Raw genomic sequence first — 20,395 nt, forward strand, 5'->3', positions numbered from 1 at the left:
GAGGAGGAGGAGGAGGAGGGAGATAGAGGAAGGGCCTAACTCAACCACACTTTCGCTACTAGACGGGATAAAGTTTCAAAGGCCGTGGGATATATAAATGCATTTATCCCCCGTGAGTTCGTATCCCTCTGTGTTGTGCGTGTGTGTGTGTGTGTGTGTGTGTGTGTGTGTGTGTGTGTGTATACGTTCAACTGTAGTTCTCAAACGACTTAAAATGGCTAAACCTATCGCCTCCTTCTGTTATTAAATCGCAAAGGGGCACGAGACTGAAGCATGACAATCCCCCTACATAAACTCAGAAACACACACACACACACACACACACACACACACACACACACACACACACACATACACAAACTATTAACGAAGCGATCCGTCTATGGCATAACACACAAACAAAATGTATCACACAATTTTAACGATTCTTGAACGTTCCGCGGAAGGCCAAGAAAACGACCATCAACGCCTCATAGAAAACGGTCGCGGCTGAACAAACACGACGCAGATGGCTCTCTCTCTCTCTCTCTCTCTCTCTCTCTCTCTCTCTCTCTCTCTCTCTCTCTCTCTCTCTCGCCATGCAGCTAACGACGTAGACCTCTTTTTTTTTTAATGTACATCAGTCACAGTGTGTGTCACCCGTGCGTCATTTGATGTGGTGTTAACTAACTCGCACACACACACACACAACACACACACACACACACACACACACATCTGGGAAGCAGCCATTTTTGACCCGAGTTGTGGTTGACCTAATGGTGCATCAACCGATTATATTAATGATCGTCGAGATGATTAATCGGTTTGCTCATGACGCGAATACTAACCAGTGTATTGATCATGTTAATGAATGGTATTAGCCAAGCGGCAGGCCAAGTAGTGCTGATTATAAGGTGATTAATCCGGGTGTACTATTGATCATGTACCTATTTTTTTTCGGAGCCGATTTAAACTGATTATAAAGTGATTAATCGGGTTGTACCATTGATCATGGACCTATTTTTGGAACCAGTTTAGTAACTTTGTGGCTACCACGGCCAGATTTTTGTTCTAATTAGGAAGATGTAATCATGATCCAATTAGTCCTCATAACGTAATTAGTAACGTAATTACCGGGACATAATTACTAGCCTTGATATAGTTGTCACGGTACGATTAATAGCTTTCTATAATGACGAGTAATATTTCCCTAATCACTTGGAAGGTGATTAGTAGCTTTTTAATCAAGTAATCACCTGCCTAACAATCATTAGGGTCATTAATAATCATTTATGACGGAAACGGTCAATACTTTTGTATAATCACTTGGGTGAGTTCTAGTTTTGTAATCTCTACGAGTGTGATTACATGGTTCTATAATCACCAGGTGATTAAGCACAGCCTGTTAAACACGAGGGATTCGCCATTAGCCTGCTGATCAATGAATATTTACCCCCCGAATCACAAAAACCCGCCCAATCACTGAACCTCCAATCAGCGATTCACGCATCGCTTAATCCTCCCCTCACTCATGCTGTAAGCATATTGATTAGCGACACACAAGTCACATACTAATCCCCCCCTCCCACCTCCCCTTTGATTCTCGAATCCTCCAATCACTGTCCCTTATTGGTGACCTCATCATTAAGCTAATTGCCCACCTTCATTAATCTTTCCTCCCTCCCTCCCCCCACTCCCCCCTCTCCCACCATATTCATCCCAACTCATTACCAGTCTTGTGTTCTCTCCAAAGGCCATATTATACGATGCCCCCTTTTTATATATATGTAATATAGGTCGTTATAGTCTATATATAGCAGCTTTTATATAAAGGGCGTTTATGAAGGAGGCGATGTGATTAAGAGCTTCCGTTGCTCTGCGTATAGCTTTTATGGGTGTGGGTGATGGAGTGGTTGCTCTGCGTATAGCTTTTGTGGGTGTAGGTGATGGAGTGGTTGCTCTGCGTATAGCTTTGTGGGTGTGGGTGATGGAGTGGTTGCTGTGCGTATAGCTTTGTGGGTGTGGGTGATGGAGTGGTTGCTCTGCGTATAGCTTTTATGGGTGTAGGTGATGGAGTGGTTGCTCTGCGTATAGCTTTTGTGGGTGTAGGTGATGGAGTGGTTGCTCTGCGTATAGCTTTTATGGATGTGGGTGATGGAGTGGTTGCTCTGCGTATAGCTTTTGTGGATGTGAGTGATGGAGTGGTTGCTCTGCGTATAGCTTTGTGGGTGTGGGTGATGGAGTGGAGGGGGGGGGGAGAGATGTTGTAGGGGGTGCTGGGATGTTTCCTGGGGGGGGGGGGGTGTAAGGGAGCTTAGGGGTGGGGATGCTGGGGTCGTGGGACCGGGATGATGGTGGGGTAGGGGAGCTGGGGTGATGCTGGGGGTGACGGAAGTGGGTTGATTTTTGGTTGTAGCTGGGGGTGATGATGGTGGTGGTGGGGAGTTTTTTTCTTTTTGGTTGTGCTGGGGGTAGCGATACTACGGAGATGCTGGGGTAATGGAGATGATGGGGTAACGGAGATGATGGGGTAACGGAGATGATGGGGTAACGGAGATGATGGGGTAACGGAGATGATGGGGTAACGGAGATGATGGGGTAACGGAGATGATGGGGTAACGGAGATGATGGGGTAACGGAGATGCTGGGGTAACGGAGATGATGAGGTAACGGAGATGATGGGGTAACGGAGATGATGAGGTAACGGAGATGATGGGGTTTTGCTGGGGTTAGGGAGCTGCGGCGATGCTGGGGTAGGGGAGCTTGAGTGCTGCTGGGGTTGGGAAGCGTAGATGGTGCCGGGGTAGTGGAACTGTGGGTAATACTCAGGTAATTAAGCTGGGGTGTTACTGAGGTAATTAAGCTGGGGTGATACTCAGGTAATTAAGCTGGGGTGATACTCAGGTAATTAAGCTGGGGTGATACTGGGATAAGCGTGCTGGTTTGGTGTGTGATTTTAGGTAAGGGAGCTACGTAGATGCTGGGGGGTAAGGGAGCTCGGGGTAATGCTGGGGGGTAAGTGAGCTCGGGGGAATGCTGGGGGGGTAAGGGAGCTCGGGGGAATGCTTGGGGGGGTAAGAGAGCTCGGGGGAATGCTGGGGGGGTAAGGGAGCTCGGGGTAATGCTTGGGGGGGTAAGGGAGCTCGGGGTAATGCTTGGGGGGGTAAGAGAGCTCGGGGGAATGCTGGGGGGGTAAGGGAGCTCGGGGGAATGCTGGGGGGTAAGACTGCCGGGGAGGAGGAGCCGGAGTTGTGGCGAGGCGTTGATAAATAAGGTCATTCGGAGGCGTGTTAGTGGCAGCGTCATGTTCGCCCACGGTAACTCGACCCTGGCATGAGAGTGACTGTCGGTGGGTGAGTGAGGTCCGCGTGGGCCCTCCCAGCCAGCAAACCCCCCCCGCCTTACCTCCTCCCTCCCTGGGGGATGGAACTCATCATCCTCAACGCGCGGGCTTTGTGGTGTCCCCCATGGTGTCTCCACGGGGGATCTGTGGGAGTTGATGCCTCTTGGTCCCTCCTCAGTCTGCGAAGGATTTTAGCGTTCCAGAAGGTAGGGCACTGCAGGAGGTAGAGCGTTCCAGGAGGTAGAGCGTTCCAGGTGGTAGAGCGTTCCAGGAGGTAGAGCGTTCCAGGAGGTAGAGCGTTCCAGGTGGTAGAGCGTTCCAGGTGGTAGAGCGTTCCAGGTGGTAGAGCGTTCCAGGAGGTAGAGCGTTCCAGGAGGTAGAGCGTTCCAGGAGGTAGAGCGTTCCAGGAGGTAGAGCGTTCCAGGTGGTAGAGCGTTCCAGGAGGTAGAGCGTTCCAGGAGGTAGAGCGTTCCAGGAGGTAGAGCGTTCCAGGAGGTAGAGCGTTCCAGGAGGTAGAGCGTTTCAGGAGGTAGAGCGTTCCAGGTGGTAGAGCGTTTCAGGAGGTAGAGCGTTCCAGGAGGTAGAGCGTTCCAGGAGGTAGAGCGTTTCAGGAGGTAGAGCGTTCCAGGTGGTAGAGCGTTCCAGGAGGTAGAGCGTTCCAGAAGGTAGAGCGTTCCAGGAGGTAGAGGCCTTCGGTGACTGGAAGTGAGATTCATAGTTTTTTCTCTCGTGTTTCTCGAGGGTTGCTGAAGGACGAGCGCGGGACAGCAGGCGTAGATATATGCAGATCTTTACTCAAAAGGTGTCAGAAAAAAGAGTGTGGAGTGTGGGGGTGGGGGCGGGGGATGATTTGTGTGGACGTATCGCGTCCAAACAGAAAGCTGGAGTGATATATTTTGGTTTCTGGAAGAGTTCCAGACAAATGGATCTTCTCCTCCTCCTCCTCCTCCTCCCTCTCCCACGAAGACGTGAAGTGCAATCTGTTTCCAGCACCGTCCAATCTACATTCCCGGCTGAAAGTTGCGTGATCAGAGCTTTCGCGATTCCCAGAGTCCTGCAGCGGCGCTGACGCCTGTGTGGCAGGTTGGCTGGAATGGGAATGGGAACGGGAGGGAGGGAGGGAGGGAGGGTGAGTGAGGCGGGCTGGAAATCGGCTCTAGACGCCAGACTCTCCTGGACCATCGTGGGGTCCGGACAGTCCCGTCGTGTCTCCGTTTTCTGTGAGTGGCCGGCCAGTCCTCCCCCCGCGCGCGCTGGACTGAGTGTTCCACACCTCTGGAAAACTTTTTTTGCCCATCATAGACTGCTGGTTTCGTCGCCTCCCCATGCCATATCCCCGAGCTCGACTCTTGGGCTTGAGACATTACCGCTGATGATGATGAGATGTTCCAGGACGCGTCAGCCTGGCGGCGAGTGAATCGAAAGTGAACTTTTGGAGAAGTTTGCTGGGGCGGCGGCGAGCGATCTAGGGTCGTCGGAGAGCGTGGTTGACCTGAGCGAGGGGTGGAGCGGGCGCTGGACAGGTGTGAGAGACGCACCTGGTCCTCAGGTAAGCCACCGCCTAAGGACTTCTTTCTCTCTACGGTAGAAGAGAGGACTCCTCCCCCCGCTACCCCGGATGAACACGGAGGATAACTGCATCGTCCACGCCCCTGGACACTGAGGGAAGAACCATCAGCATCCCTCCGGCGTTTGGTGTTGGGGGGAACGTGTCGAGAGCCGAGGGCGCCTCCGGCACCTTACCGTCTGTGACACCTGTCAAGCCACCTGTTGAGCTGGAGAACCAGCTGCCGTAACTCGAACGGAACCGGAGGGTCGAAGGTGTGTGCCTTGCGACTCCCCAGGCTCGAACTGAACCCCTAACGTTGATTACTGAAAGACTCGGAACAGCGATCGGAAGATGACGAGACACCCGAGTGGTCAACTTCTACTGCTTCTCCTGACGGTGGCGCTGCAGGCCGAGGGTGAGTGAGCGGACGTCTCTCTCGTGCTTATCCATTGTTTTTGCCCTTAAGACCTCGGTGAAGTATTATTAGGAACGTTGGTATTGGGGGAAATTCGGCACCGCTTCGTAATACAAGTCCGGCACTGTTTCGTTTGCGATCCGACCCCTTTATTCTTCCAGTGAGTCGATCGCACAGCAACGATGGCTTCGTCTTGGAAGAACGAAGAGTACTGAGTGCTCTTCGTTTTCTTTCTCTTTCATAAGATGATAAAAACTGTGTAGATGTTGTCCAGTTATTTCCACTCTAGTTGACTGTGTTGGTGTTTGGTTCGGTGGTTCAGGATCGACTGTTCGATGTGACGGGAATATAAACGAATTCGTTATGGAGACGAATCCGTTCTGTGCATTTCGAGGTGTCCCAATAGAGAGAGAGAGAGAGAGAGAGGATAGGGTTTCATTTCCTCAGTAGAGTAGACGTCAGTCATGATTGCTTGTTCTATTTTTCAAAAACAAAACAAAACACAAAAAAATAAAAGACGAGCATATGGCCTGCTGTGATGTCTCCCCCCGCCTCCCTCATTTTCCCACCCTTTCATCAGCAGGTAAATGACTCGTGGAAGGACATTGTGAAAAGCCATGCATAAATTTAAGCACACGGGGGGGGAGGTTTTGGGTACCTCGTCACCGTTCATCTGCACTCCTGCAAATATGCGGATTATATGCAGAATAAACATCTATTTTTTTTTTACATCATGTTAATTCCCCGCCCCCCCTCAGTCACAGAGTTTGATACGTTCCTTCCGTGGTGACATGGACATGGCCCCCCCCCCTTCCCTCCCTCCCCCTGGCCTCCTCGTGTGAATTAGCACCGAGGAAATTCATTCCGTAAGGGTCACGAACGCTGGCTCAGACGCCCGGAATATCGACCGTTTCCTGTTATAGGCGTTGGTGAATCATGTTTTTTGAGCCGTGGAAAAAAGAGACTTTATAGGAATCCATGCCACAGAGCTGTAAGAATAGACTCTTTTTTTTTTTTTATAGACATTTGCACGATATTGATCGTCTTATAGATGACCGTAATTATGATCAGAGGTCATTTAGGCCAGGGGGTGAGGAGGAGGGGAGGAGGGGGGATAATTGTATGTATATTCTTCTATTTTTCCCAAGGTATTTACAGCTGTTCATGTCTCTAGATCGTTTGGTAGTATATTTCGGGCATGCGTATATGATCAGCCAAATCATTTGGCGGTATTAGCCTGTTTCTTTTTTTTAGGGGGGGATTAGCCGATCATATTGGTAGCACAGGATTTTGCGTCTGTTAAGAGATGATCAGTCGATCATCTCGTAGCGTTTAAGATCTCGTATTCCCTCCTCGTTTGGCTTAGGAGTCGCCGTCTGTTCGAGGCGTCTCGAAGCATTCAGAGTCGGGGCTGTTTCGAGCCGGGTTCCGAACCTGCTTCTTCGGTCAATTCGAACAGCGTCGTTGGCGATTCTCGAAGCCAGGAGCGATCAAGACGTATGCACACTCACTATGGCAATATACTTGATCATGAATTTCCAAAACTGATATAATATTTTTAGGACGAGACGATAAATAAGTTTTAATTATTCACAAGATTTCACTGGTGAGTTGGCTGGCGTCATACGCATTTTCCGATATCTTTACGCAATTTCCGATATCTTTATTAGGAGATGTTTGATATCGGGTACCTTTCTTTTTTTTTCTTTTTAATCTTGATCTTTTTTCCTCCAGAGTTCATAAATCTTGATATCATAAGTTCTTTAATCCATCCCACGTATGACCTGAACTTGTTCTGTAAAATCCGATTCAAACACGATGCCAGTAATTATCCACCGGCACCGAATCTAATTACCCCTCATTAAAACAGTTAATGATACTGGACATCCTACTAGAAAAAAAAATTGCACCACTTCAGTAGGGGAACCTGCTTCACATGGGAGGTAGATGAAGTAGACTGGGACCTGTAGATGGCTAGTTTCTACCTCCAAGAAGGGAAGAGATGCCCCACATATGGCCCTGTGGAACACCGGAGGTCTGCTTGCGTGAGCTGATGACTGTATGGGAAGTGGGTGTGTGTGTGTGTGTGTGTGTGTTTGTGTGTGATGACTGTGGGAGGTGAGTGTAGGAAGGGTGGCATTGGGAGGGGGTGTGCCCGTGGGAGAGATGGACGTGGGAGCTGACTGTACGCAGGAAAAAGCCTTTTTCTTGTTTACTTTGTCCGGACTGATGGGGTGTGGAGAGGGGTTGGGGAGAAGGTAAGTGAGGGTTTGGGGAGAAGGGATGTGAGGGTGGGGTTTTGGGGAGGGGAGGTAGTACATGTGGGAGACAGGTAGCAGGAGACCTGATGAACCCCCTGACGAGGTTATCCGATAGAACTACACCTAACGAAGGAGCAGTCGCAGCATAGTCAAGCAGAAGGCAGGTGCCTCCACCTCTCCCTCTGGCTCAACGGTCGATAGTAAAATGATGAGAAAAAAAAAGAAAAAAAATGTGAAAGGGCAAGAGGTAGGAGGAGGGGCCACGTACCACCGTGGAAATTTTATAAGGAAGTGTGGACGGGGAAGAGAATGTTTTGTATCAGTTTAACGATCCTGGCGCGGGGGCTGGACTGAGAGAGAGAGAGAGAGAGAGAGAGAGAGAGAGAGAGAGAGAGAGAGAGAGAGAGAGAGAGAGAGAGAGAGAGAGGTTAAAAGATAAAAAGGAAAGGATGAAGATATGAAAAGGTTAAGGATGATGATAAGCAGGATTACGTAATGATAACAGATATCAATTAATTATCTGTTTATCCTGGATATGAAGGATATTGCAAGTGTCCCTCCAGTTGTGCAAGTCCTGCAGGTGCAAGCAAAAAAAAAAAAAAAAAAAGCCTACCCCCCCATATAGCTATTACATTTTGTTCGTTTTATCGTCGCATTCGGTTAACTGAATCTCTGTTTGAAGTGAAGCAATTTTTGTCGGCAATGTTGTCGAAAATTGTTTTGAGCTCTTGCAAATTTCTCTCAGATCTCGTGAGTCTGGCTGCGGGTTTTTTTTTTTGAAGAATAAAACCCAGTTCTAGGGTTTGAGTCTTTCAATGGAGGGAATGGTTTTGGTCGACTTTCTCTGGATTCTTTCTAATGTGATAACTTCCCATGTGATCGCCGCCAGAGTTGAGCAAGCGTGTATACCCAAGTGAGATGTGACCATCGGGACTTTGGTGTTGGATCCTGTGTGTTGTGGTTTGGAGTAGGTGTGGATCCTAGTGTAGCTGTGGATCCTAGTGTAGCTGTGGATCCTAGAGTAGCTGTGGATCCAAGCGATCCAGCTGATGTTTATTGTAAACAGAGAGGCATTATTTCCACAGGATGTGAAGCCATTACTGATTATTATAATCACTTCAGAAGACCTTTGATCCTCCTTCCGGAGAGGATTAATTAAACGGTTTTGTAATCGCGGTTTCCTACGACTGGCGCCAGAATTGCATGATCTTGTGTTCGTCCGCGTTGAACAATGGCATGACCTTGTGTCCTTCCGCGTTGAACAATTGCATGACCCTCTTCGTCCGCGTTGAACAATGGCATGACCTTCTGTTCGTCCGCGTTGAACAGTGGCATGATCTTGTTGTGTTCGTCCGCGTTAAACATTGGCATGACTTTGTGTTCGTCTGCGTTGAACAATTCTATGACCTTGTGTTCGACCGCGTTGAGCAATGGCATGACCCTCTGTTCGTCCGCGTTGAACAATGGCATGACCTTGTTGCGTTCGTCCGCGTTGACAGCCATTTGCCATTTTGCCGCCCAGTGTATCAATTTGTTCGAATCCCGGCGAATCTTCAGGTAGTTCGCTTTTTGGGGGGGGGACTGGGTTGTATTTCCTAATCTCGTGTCGACGCCAGACTATGAGAGTCTGATTGGTGGGACCTGGCGGCGTTGGGAGAGGAGGAGGAGGAGGAGGAGAGAGGGAGGAAGTGAGAGTGAAAGGGATGGGGGGAGCTAGAAGGGAGGGAGTGAGTGAGTGAGTGAATGAGGTGGTGTCACTTGTATAATGAAATTGCCTCGTTTCATTTCAAATTTTCTTCTTCACGCGCACTCTCTCTCTCTCTCTCTCTCTCTCTCTCTCTCTCTCTCTCTCTCTCTCTCTCTCTCTCTCGAAAAACGGCATTCTTATCCATCTGATTTCGATGTGTCTTATTTCCCCCCCTGTGCGACGCGTTTTCTGTGTTCACATCCCATTTTGCTAGTGCAATATTTTTTTTTTTTTATGTATTTACCCCATTTTCTTCTGCCCGTTTCATGTTGTACGATTAACAGAAACCTCAAGCACATTTTTCATGTAATTCATTAATTTCCTATTTTCTTTCTGCCATACGTTACTATTGTGCACCTTGACCCATTTTCTTTGTTCAGTCTTTTTTGGTTAATTGCCATCTTCCCATTTTTCTCGTACACATTTTTTTTTTCATGTTCATATAACTAAATATTCAAAGACGTTTCGAACTCTGTGTGGGACAGAGGAACAGTTCGAATCAACTGTTCGAGATATCCCGGACCGTACACACGAAACAGAGGAGAGGTTCGAATAAAATGAAAAGACAATTCGAGACAGAGAAGGAGCTCGAATCAACCATTCGTGATGCCTCGATGAGTGTAAGAGACATAGGAATGGTTCGAATCAAGAGTTCGAAGCGCCTGAAATTCCCATGATGTTCTCTCATCTGGTGGTTCATTGTGGGTCTCGACGGCTGGTTCGAGAGGCAGAGTTACAACCGTCATTCGGTGTGGAGGTTCACTTTGCCCTTAATTTCCTGTGGCAGCGTAAAATTAGCGTTGGAAATCGCGGTCCGAATGGACGAGGATCCGAAACCTGGGAGTGTCTGTATGAGGATTCGTCAGTGAAGGAGGCCGGGAGCCTTCCTCCTGCTGGGACTGTGAGGGAGGGAGGGGCGCTGTACCATTGAAGTAGGGACAAAAGGCCCCAGACAGAGACGGGTAGGTAGGGAGGAAATTAGTAGCAAGGTCTCCTTAATTTTGGGAATGAAGAGGGGAGGGAGGTGGTGTTGGGGTGGGGAGGTGGGGGACAGACGTTGGGGGTCTGGATGAGTCCCACATTATGTGAGTGAGGCGCTACAGTGACGAGGAAGGTATGGTGGTGAGGCACACCCTTTTATCCTGGGGGTTTTGACCCAGGGAGTGGCTATAGGAGGAAGGGGAGGAGGAGGAGGAGGGGGTTCTCTCCCCATATCCCTATTTGGGAGTGTAGAGCTTTGGGGTGGGGGAAGGGTAAAGGGAGGGCGTTTAAGTGAGGGGGAAAAGTATCCCCATCTTCAAAATCTACAGTGGTGATGGTGGCTTGGTGATGGAAGGACGGGAACCAGTGCCACTGAACTACGGGGGGGGTTGGGTTCTCTGGGGGTTATTGAGACGTATCTGCTCTTCCTCCTCGGGAGATGGGAGTCGGGAGAAGGCTCTTTTTTTTTATGGGGGTGTGGGCGGATCTCCTGGAGATCTCCTCCCATTCTGATGGTGTCGGGAGGAGGGCATCTCGGGTTGCCGGAGAGGCGAGATTATCTCGGGAGTGCGAAACCAGAAGGGGTTATGAAGGGGAAGGGAAGCTGGACCAGCCCCCCTTCCCACTCGCTTTTGAAGGGGGGACGGAGGGGAAGTATATAAGGGGGGCGAAACAACTCCTCCTCCTCCTCCTTCTTCCCAAGAACAGTGGACTGAAGAGTTATGGGGGAGGAACCTCCCCGTTTTGGAATTACATAGACGGTGCGAGGGAGCAAAAAGATAGGGGATTAGGTTTCTATTCCGGGAACAGTGGGGCTTGGAAATGGGAATGTAGGGGTAATGGGGCCGGAGTATACCCATTAAGGGATAATGGGGAGGGTGGGGATAAAGATGGCCTTGAGCTCATGAATCCTTGGCCACACTGTAGCACCAGGTTCTGGCTAATACTAATGCTTTAAATTAGTTCATATTGGAATTAAAATGCCCACCATTAGAATTACATTAAACTGCCTTGCCATGGGATTACATTCCACTACCTACCGTGGAATTACATTACACTTGGTGTTGATAAACTGTACGTCCAGGTGAATCATTGCTTCAGTTCCCATAATATTCCTGGAAAATTCGATTAAAATGGCATGTTTACGGAATTCACATTGCGATGTTATCCTCACCGAACATTCCTGCCAGCGACCGTTACAGCGGGCGCTGTGATGTGACCAGCCAGCCAACTCGGTCGCTCAAAACTCCCAACAGATATTAAATAAAAGGCTATTTTTTTTTTTTCGGGAATATTTTCCCTTTAGAGTATGTATGCTAATTAAGTGCGAGCAGTTCCAGAACTACGAAATGACATGGAATTCTTCAAAGGTCTGGAATTTCCCTTGTTTTTAGCATGGCGAGACGAGACGTCTCTCCCACCTAGCGACCAGTTTTCGTGCGCTGAGAGCAGCAAGTTGCTCTTGGTTTGTTTACGTGGTAAAAGGACCGACCGTTCATTGTGGTTAGTGTGTCTGCTCTACGACTGGTTATTCGGTTCGTCTCGTAGTGGTGTAGGGTCACACGAGCGACAGATATCTACAAGCGAATGAGTTGTAGGAGTACACGAGGGATAGAGATATGAAGGGATAGATGAAAATGATAAAGGGTTAGATGCAGAGACGCAGGGATAGATGGAGAGATGGAGGGATAGATGGAGAGATGGAGGGATAGATGGAGAGATAGAGGGATAGATGGAGAGATAGAGGGATAGATGGAGAGATAGAGGGATAGATGCAGAGACGCAGGGATAGATGGAGAGATGGAGGGATAGATGGAGAGATAGAGGGATAGCTAGAGAGATAGAGGGATAGATGCAGAGACGCAGGGATAGATAAGGTGATAGAGGAACTGGTACCTACATGTCTGTCTACCTACCTACCTACCTACCTACGACAGCCGACAGGTACCTACGACGAGGATTTCTGCCTTGTGGCCGTGCTAGCGGCGCGTAGCGCCCACCGCATATCTAGCCTGTGTTGTACAACATTTTATTTTCTTTTTTCGCTACACTTCTGGTGTGATCACTCGTGATGGGTTAATAAGTGTTTTACATAGTATATATATATATATATATATATATATATATATATATATATATATATATATATATATATATATATATATCTTATGATTAGAGATACATTACGATATCTGAAGCCCTGATGAGATACCTGTTTGCTTCCAGTTCATTCCCGGGTCGGGGTCACATCGGGTCATGATGGAAGATGGCGGGCGTCAATAAACCTTAAACTGGCTGGCGGCCATCTCGTTAAAGACTCGTTTACTCGGGGTGACGGCCCCCCAAGATTGCTGGATTTACTCTGACCAGAGGTACAATCCGGCCCATTTCTCCGGATTACCGGATTACACCGCAGGTGAATCCCCCCGGATTATATTTCCTGATAAAGTTAATAACGTCTCGGGAGGAGGCGGGCGGAGGAAGGGGAATGAGGCCCTCCCACCGGGCTCCGAAAGCCATAACTGGTGTGTCTCGTGCCGGGCGAGACAAGACAGTGCCGGAGCTGAGGGATGGAGGGGGATTCCCTCGACTGTTGATGATAGGATGCTCCTTTGAGGGCCGTAGGATGCCGGGATCAGGTCCTTGATGGTGTAGGAGTCCTTGTTGATGGTATTGACTCTGAATGTTGAGGGATGGTGAAGGATCCCCGTAGGATTGACGAGATATCCTGGGATTGATAATATGTAGGATGCCGGGATGGTGTCCTTGGTGGTGTAGGAGTCTTTGTTGATGGTACTGACTCTCCGAATGTTGAAGGATAGTGAAGGATCCCCGTAGGATGGACGAGATATACTCGGATTGATAATATGCAGGATGCCGGGATGGTGTCCTTGATGGTGTAGGAGGCGTATTGATGGTGTCCTTGGTGGTGTAGGAGGCGTATTGATGGTGTCCTTATTGGGGGTGTCTCGTGCCATTGGCCTGATATCCTTGGCTCAGTGTTTAAGACGATGGCATGATAATTCACCTGCTCTTGGGATGCGCTGTGAGACTCGGGCTTTTTGAAAATCCTTTAAACCTCCTCTGGGATCTCGTTACTGTGGTTAATGACATACAGGAATTGAGCTAGAGAGCCCCGATGATGATGATATGCAATTGCGACGGTTGTAGAACTGGAAATGCTCACTTATGTTGCCGTCGGCGGGGGTACAGTGTATGGATGTTAGAATGCCGATCGTCCGCCACCCCACTCAGTTGTTGTTTGCGACGTAAGCTCGTGTTTCACACTCTCCGAGAGGTGTGGAGACGCTGGGGTTTATAAGATGAGGTGGAGGACCCAGGTGTTATTTTTTCGGGGGGGGGTTACATTGCTGCGTCGTTGTTGGCTAGGTTGGTGGCAGGCGGCGGTGTCTGGGGGGGCGGCGCGGGGTCCGTCCGTCCATCCGTCGGTCGAGCTGTGTCGTCACTGTAGGTGTGTTAAAAATCTGATCCCTTGCCTCTAGTTTAATTGCTGCGGATTTATCGCCAGCGTTGAAATGCCGGTGGAGTGTTATTGGGGATTTCTGGCCGTACCTGGTAATGTTGGCGTTTAACAAGAGCCACCAGTCCATGTTTTTCTATGAATTTTTTTTTTTCCTTTTTTTTTGTGCGCAACTGCGTTGGAGACTAGATTTCATGCGTGTCGTTTGTATGGGTTTCGGGAGTGCCAGTGACGGTCATAACTGCCAGTTGTAGGACCGAGGGAGTTGTAAGAAAGAAGGAGAGTTTTTCTTAAAGATTTATATCGAGGTATGACTTGGAGAAGACGCTAGAAATGGAGTCAAAATGGAGAGTCAAAATGGAGAGTCAAAAGCTGTCGGTTTTCGACAGCTTTTGACTCGTATGGTTAACGTTATCCTAAGTTTGTGGGAAGCTGTCTAGCCCACAGTGCCAACCACAGGGCCAAACCACAGGGCCCAGCCCACAGTGCCAACCACAGTGCCGTCTTGTCTTGCCATCTTGTCATATAGCAGGGGTGGAAGGTGGTGGCCTGCGGGCCGTTGTACAATGCCCACAGGACACGGGTGTAGTTCGCATAAATGAAACAACAGCGTTCACCTGGTGACCCGAGACCCCACCAGCCCTGTATGACCTCTAAACGGCACTGAGTATTCGATGCACGGGTGCCACGACGCTTTCTTATTTTTCTTTTATGTTTGGGTCTTAAGGAATATATAAAGCGTTAGTGGAGGACAAATAGGAGTGTAATGCTATAACTTTTTTTTAGTCTCCCCGACGGTCTTACGGGACTTTTGAAGTACACAAGTGAATCCTCTGATTCTGATCCACCTCTCTCTCTCTCTCTCTCTCTCTCTCTCTCTCTCTCTCTCTCTCTCTCTCTCTCTGTTCCAGCACCCTCCCACGTTTTCTCCTCCCTTCCCTACGTCTGGAGACGGCCCCTTTTCCCACCGTCTCTCGTCGTCATGTGGGAGCCCCCCCCTCTCGTCCTTCCAGTGACGAACAGAGGCGTTCGTTCTCTCTGTCTTCGCCTACCATTTTCTCTTCCATCAGCTCTTCTTCTTCTTCTTCCTCTCCTCTCCTCTTGCACCTTCTCCCCCGTCTCTCCTCCCTCCCTCCCTCGCCTCCTGCAGGAGCCCTTCCCCTGGAGGCGAGGAAGAATGAAAACTGAGAGGCAGAGCACTCGAGAGCACACCCAGATGGCTGCCTGGCCTAGCAAGGAGGAGGAGGAGGGAGGAAGGAGGAGGTGGGTGGGTGGGTTGGGTGGGTTGGAGAGCTGGAGGAGGTCTTGAAGCATGCATACCCACCCGCTCCCTTCCCCCTCCCCTCCACCAGGAGCGCCAGCAGAGCCCTTCTGCGGGGTTATCTCAGACGTGTTCCCACTACCAGCCCGTCCCGGTCACTTACCCCGCCCCTCTCCCAGAGGCTGGAGCAGCCTTCCTGAAGGAGGAGGAGGAGGAGCAGGAGGGGCGAGATGAAGTTTGTGTTCCTCGTTTCTTGAATACGTACGTGATCTCATTCAGGTTGTGTGTGTGTGTGTGTGTGTGTGTGTGTGTGTGTGTGTGTTTGTATGTACGTGTGCACGGGCATACGTGTGTGTGTTTGTATGTACGTGTGCACGGGCGTACGTGTGTGTGTGTTTGTATGTACGTGTGCACGGGCGTGCGTGTGTGTGTGTGTGTGTGTGTGTGTGTGTGTGTGTGTGTGTGTGTGTCTGTGTGTGTGTATGTGTGTGTGTGTAAACACAATAACGTGTTTATTTGTCAGGTAATTTGCGATCTCATTGCTCGGTCAGCGACCTCGTAAACATCGAGGCGAAAGACAGACTCGGTGGTTGTTTACGTAAAGACCCCCGTAAAGACCTCCTTGCCTCGCGAGGCTTAGGCTGGATGGACCTCGCTAATACTTCGATGTGGCCAACACGGACGGACAACACGACCCCTCGAACCCTCCTCCCCATCTCTTTGTGTGTGTGGTGCAGATAAACGACTAAGGCCACAAGGTCCCTTTGTGTGTGTGTGTGTGTGTGTGTGTCCAGGAGCCATCACTGCGAGCTGATCCAGGCCTGAAGAAACGAGGCGTGCCGTCTTGGAGACGGACGACCAGGTCCTCCTCGGAAGATCCAATGCACGTTGAGCCGACTCCGGTGTGTCCAGCACGTTTGGAAAGTCAACACAAACATGGCCCCTTCCCTCCTCAGCCTCTCTCCAGTGTGCTGATCCTGGGTATGTGGTGTGGGGGCAGGAGGAGGAGGAGGAGGAGGAGGGGATGTCGTGGGTGGAGGGGTAGGGAGATAAAGATACGTAGGTGGGAAAGAAAACGCGCCCATTCCAAAACCAGGCGGCGTTCGAAAACATTTGCGGATTTCGTCTCGGATTTCTTCAACGCTGGGGCTTCAGGTGGGGATGTTTGTGCTTGAGGATGACACTAGGTCTCTCGAGTTGTATCGCTAGAAAACACCAGCGGAAGTGAGAGAATATATATTGTTATATTTTTCTCTTGTGTCTCCCCTGATGATGTGATTATTACACGAAAGTGCACTTGGGAACTTTTCGTGTTTCAGTTTGCCCGTGGACTCGTAGGAATATCTTGATCACGCGCAAAATTGTGATCCTTTCCAATATATATATATATATATATATATATATATATCCAAAAATACTTGCGAAGACTCATTTCTTAAAGTGGTAGTCGAAGTCAAAATTGAGCAATCGCCCCACTCCAGCTTTCCTTTTATCAGGTAATCTAAGGCTTATCTGGATGGAGGCTTATCTGCATGGAGGCTTATCTGGATGGAGGCTTATCTGGATGGGAATAAACACCAAGGATCTGTACCACTGCTAGTCGCTGTTCCACGAGACACGTCTGTGCCACTCTCCCTCCGCACAGTGAATATTCTATCGTCTTCCTTGCTCTGGTATATATATCAGGACTGAGGTCCCACTCGCTCACAGATTTAGCATATATATATATATATATATATATATATATATATATATATATATATATATATATATATGTGTGTGTGTGTGTGTGTGTGTGTGTGTGTGTGTGTTTGTGTGTGTGTGCCGTTTTCGGTGTTAGCGGGATAGCGCCAGGAACAGAAGAAAGATGGCCTCCTTTGTTCTCTGGCTGTTGTATATGATGCACCGAAACCACAGCCCACTATCCTCAGGCAAAGCCAACAGGCCTTATTGCCTTTTACCCCTGTCTGCTTCCGTATGCCAAGGTTCAGTCCATTTAATAGCACGTCGTGCCCCGTATACCACATCGCTCCAATTTGCTCTTATCCCGTGCACGTCTCATGAGCCTAATGCGAGTTAAGCCCCTTTGGTATTCTGTTTTATGTCCTGTCTGTGTATTTCAGTGGTTCGCAAGACTTTTCCCTCCCCTCCACCACAGTGGTCTGCCAGTGTCTCCCACTGTGAACACGCCTTAGAGCTTCTCATTCAGTTCCTGGCACATCCTCACATCATCCCCTACAAGACCTTCCCACTGAATCTTGACCCACTGCTCTCGAACTGACTCGGCTGTGTGAGTGTGTGGTGTATGGTGTATTACCCGTGTGTTATCATCGACTCGAGAGAGAGAGAGAGAGAGACGCTTGGAGTCATCTTCATTCATATTCCCTGCTCTGCTGGTACACAGGTCCCGTGTATTTTTCCGCGATAGGTCACGTTAACTTCCTCTTTGCGTTAGCTTGTTCCACGAGTCCCCTCCGTACACTCCCCTCACGTCCCTCCGTACACTTCCCTCCCGTCCCTCCGTACATTCCCCTCCCGTCCCTCCGTACACTTCCCTCCCGTCCCTCCGTACACTTCCCTCGCCGAAGCTCCAGCTTCGTCCTCCTCCTTCTGGCCTCTCCCAAGTACCTAAGAAGCGTTCCATGTCACCGTTCCATTTGGCCTCTCAAGAGATATATATATATATACGTAGGAATTTAGTCTCCCCTATCTCTTCTCTCTTCCAATGTGGGTGAGGTTGAGAGCTCCACCCCCACCTCTCCCACTCCGACCTTATCCGGCTCATTCTGTGTCATTCTAGCGCCATTGTCCATTGGGCCCATATATTTTAAGCAGCTGAGTATGGCTTTTTTTTTTCATGCGAGTGAGGGAGGGAGGGAGTGAGTGAGGGAGGGCGACGTGGTGCCGGTGTATCGCAGGTGTGGGCGACATTGAAGCCATGTGGGTTCGCCCCCCGCCCACCACCGTATTTCCGACCATCCCACAGGCTCGGGGACTCCCGGGGGGGGGGGGGGGGAAGAAATCGATTTTGACATTGACGGAGAATTATGGAGACACGTGGAGGGGAGGGAGGTGTTGGAATGTTTTTTTTTTTTCCCCCTGGAGCGGTAGTATATATAAGAGAGAGAGAGAGAGAGAGAGAGAGAGAGAGAGAGAGAGAGAGAGAGCAAGAAATGATAGACCAGCGGAAACGGAACAGATGGCCGGCTCTCTCTCTCTCTCTCTCTCTCTCTCTCTCTCTCTCTCTCTCTCTCTCTCTCTCTCTCTCTCTGCGCCCCGTTCCGGTGGGACGGGGAAACGAGGGAATCCCCCCCCCCCCCTCCTTCCTGATGGGCTCTCGCCGATGGGTCTGGGATGGGAAAGGGGGCGTGGGATGAAGGGGGGAAGAGGGGGAGGGGTGGAAGGGGGGGTGGGGGGTGGTCTTTTCCCCCTCGTTGGGGAGGGCCCTGTCGGCCAGCGGCGGGGGCCCCGCTAAATAGTGTCCGGGGCCCCGCCCACCATTGTGACCCGTCGAAACGCGTTTCTTCTGTTCGTTGTTGACCATGGCCAGGGGGCCGTCCCTTAGTGTTTACATACGATAGATGTAGCGTGGGTGGAGAGGGAGGGGCTTGTCTCTGTGTGTGGGAGAGAGAGAGAGAGAGAGAGAGAGAGAGAGAGAGAGAGAGAGAGAGAGAGAGAGAGAGAGAGAAAGAGAGAGAGATTGTCTGTCGTCCCGAATAGTCGAGTGGATTGAAGGCGGGAACTTCTCTTTTCAAAGACCGTGTTGGACTTCTTGAGTTGGTTAAGTGGACTTGTAACGATGTATCGTGAGTGTTTGGTTTTGCTTTACACACACACACACACACACACACACACACACACACACAACATACACACACACAACACACACACACACACACACACACACGCCAACATAAGCCAGGTGTGTGTGTGTGTGTGTGTGTGTGTGTGTGTGTGTGTGTGTGTGTGTGTGGAGCTCTCCCACACACCTGTTACCTCGCCCTGGTATATAATATTCGTGTATTACCACTCAACGAAGTATATCGGAGTATATTTGAATGCATAATTTTCCCATTACGCTCGTACGAAATATAAAACCTTTATTCCTCCCCCCTCCTTCCCTCCCTCCCCCACCCCTACCCCCTCCTTCCCCCTCCTTCCCCTACCCCCTCCCTCCTTGGGGTGGGGGGGGAGGGGGAAATGGGATGGAAAACTGGAAATTCCATGGTGGCAGCTCGAGCGAAGGAGGGAGGAGGAGGGAGGGAGGGGGAGGAGAGAGGAGAGCAAGGACGCCCCCGCCCCTCTCCCCCCCCTTCCTCCCCCTCCTCCCCTCCTCCCCCCCTCCCCACCTCCCCACCTCCCGAACACACCGTCGACAAGGACGAATGGCGCGATTTAGATGCAAAAGATATCTGGGGATATGGACTCCGGGGGAGGGGTGTCGTCTCTCGTGCGGGACGGTGTATTGTGGCGTGGCTGGGGTTAACCATCGTTCATGTGCGCCCCGAGTTGCTAAGGGCCATAGCGGAGGGGAGGGGGAGGGGGTAGGGTGGGGGGGGGGGAGGTTCCGCGGGTGGGGACGTGTGCTGGACTGGTTGACCGGCTGGAGGACCGGGGTTGACCTCAGTGTTGTGAGGTGGTGGTTGAGGGAGGGAGGGGGTTGGAGGTTTGAGGGCTGGAGGTATAGAGAGGTTGACTTGTGAGATGGAGGCATGAGAGGGTTGGGGAGGAGGGAGGGTGGAGGGGTTGGGGGGGAGGGTAGACTTCAGGAGCCGTTTCGTATGTGGTGCCTCACGAACTACTGTCCCCCCACCCCCTCACGAACTACTGTCCTTCCCCTCCCCACCTCCTCACGAACTACTGTCCCCTCCACCCCCTCACGAACTACTGTCCTTCCCCCCCCACCTCCTCACGAACTACTGTCCCCTCCACCCCCTGACGAACTACTGTCCTTCCCCCCCACCTCCTCACGAACTACTGTCCCCCCCTCCCCCACCTCCTCACGAACTACTGTCCCCCCCACCCCCTCACGAACTACTGTCCCCCCCCTCCCCCACCTCCTCACGAACTACTGTCCCCCCCACCCCCTCACGAACTACTGTCCTTCCCCCCACCTCCTCACGAACTACTGTCCCCCCCACCCCCTCACGAACTACTGTCCCCCCCTCCCCCACCTCCTCACGAACTACTGTCCCCCCCACCCCCTCACGAACTACTGTCCTTCCCCCCACCCCCTCACGAACTACTGTCCTTCCCCCCACCTCCTCACGAACTACTGTCCTTCCACTCCCTCCCCCACCTCCTCACGAACGGCTCCTCCTCATTGGTGCTCCACGAACGGTTCCGTGCGCTCGCTTTCTCCCCGAACGCACGCG

At 50.6% G+C, this 20,395-nt stretch overlaps 1 protein-coding gene across 6 annotated transcripts in view; it reads left to right on the forward strand.

Annotated features, from left to right (window-relative positions):
• Nucleotides 1-4,513: 4,513 nt before the first annotated feature.
• Nucleotides 4,514-20,395, forward strand: part of LOC139762492 (uncharacterized) — a 302,452-nt gene continuing 286,570 nt past the window's right edge. For all 6 annotated transcript variants that reach the window (XM_071687441.1, XM_071687445.1, XM_071687442.1 and 3 more), the window contains exon 1: nt 4,514-5,289. In XM_071687441.1, the coding sequence (XP_071543542.1) occupies nt 5,226-5,289 (64 nt within the window). In that variant the 5' untranslated portion in view covers nt 4,514-5,225. The remainder of the gene's footprint in view (nt 5,290-20,395) is intronic.

The sequence above is a fragment of the Panulirus ornatus genome, chromosome 43 (assembly GCF_036320965.1).
Source record: "Panulirus ornatus isolate Po-2019 chromosome 43, ASM3632096v1, whole genome shotgun sequence".
Classification (NCBI taxonomy): Eukaryota; Metazoa; Arthropoda; class Malacostraca; order Decapoda; family Palinuridae; genus Panulirus; species Panulirus ornatus.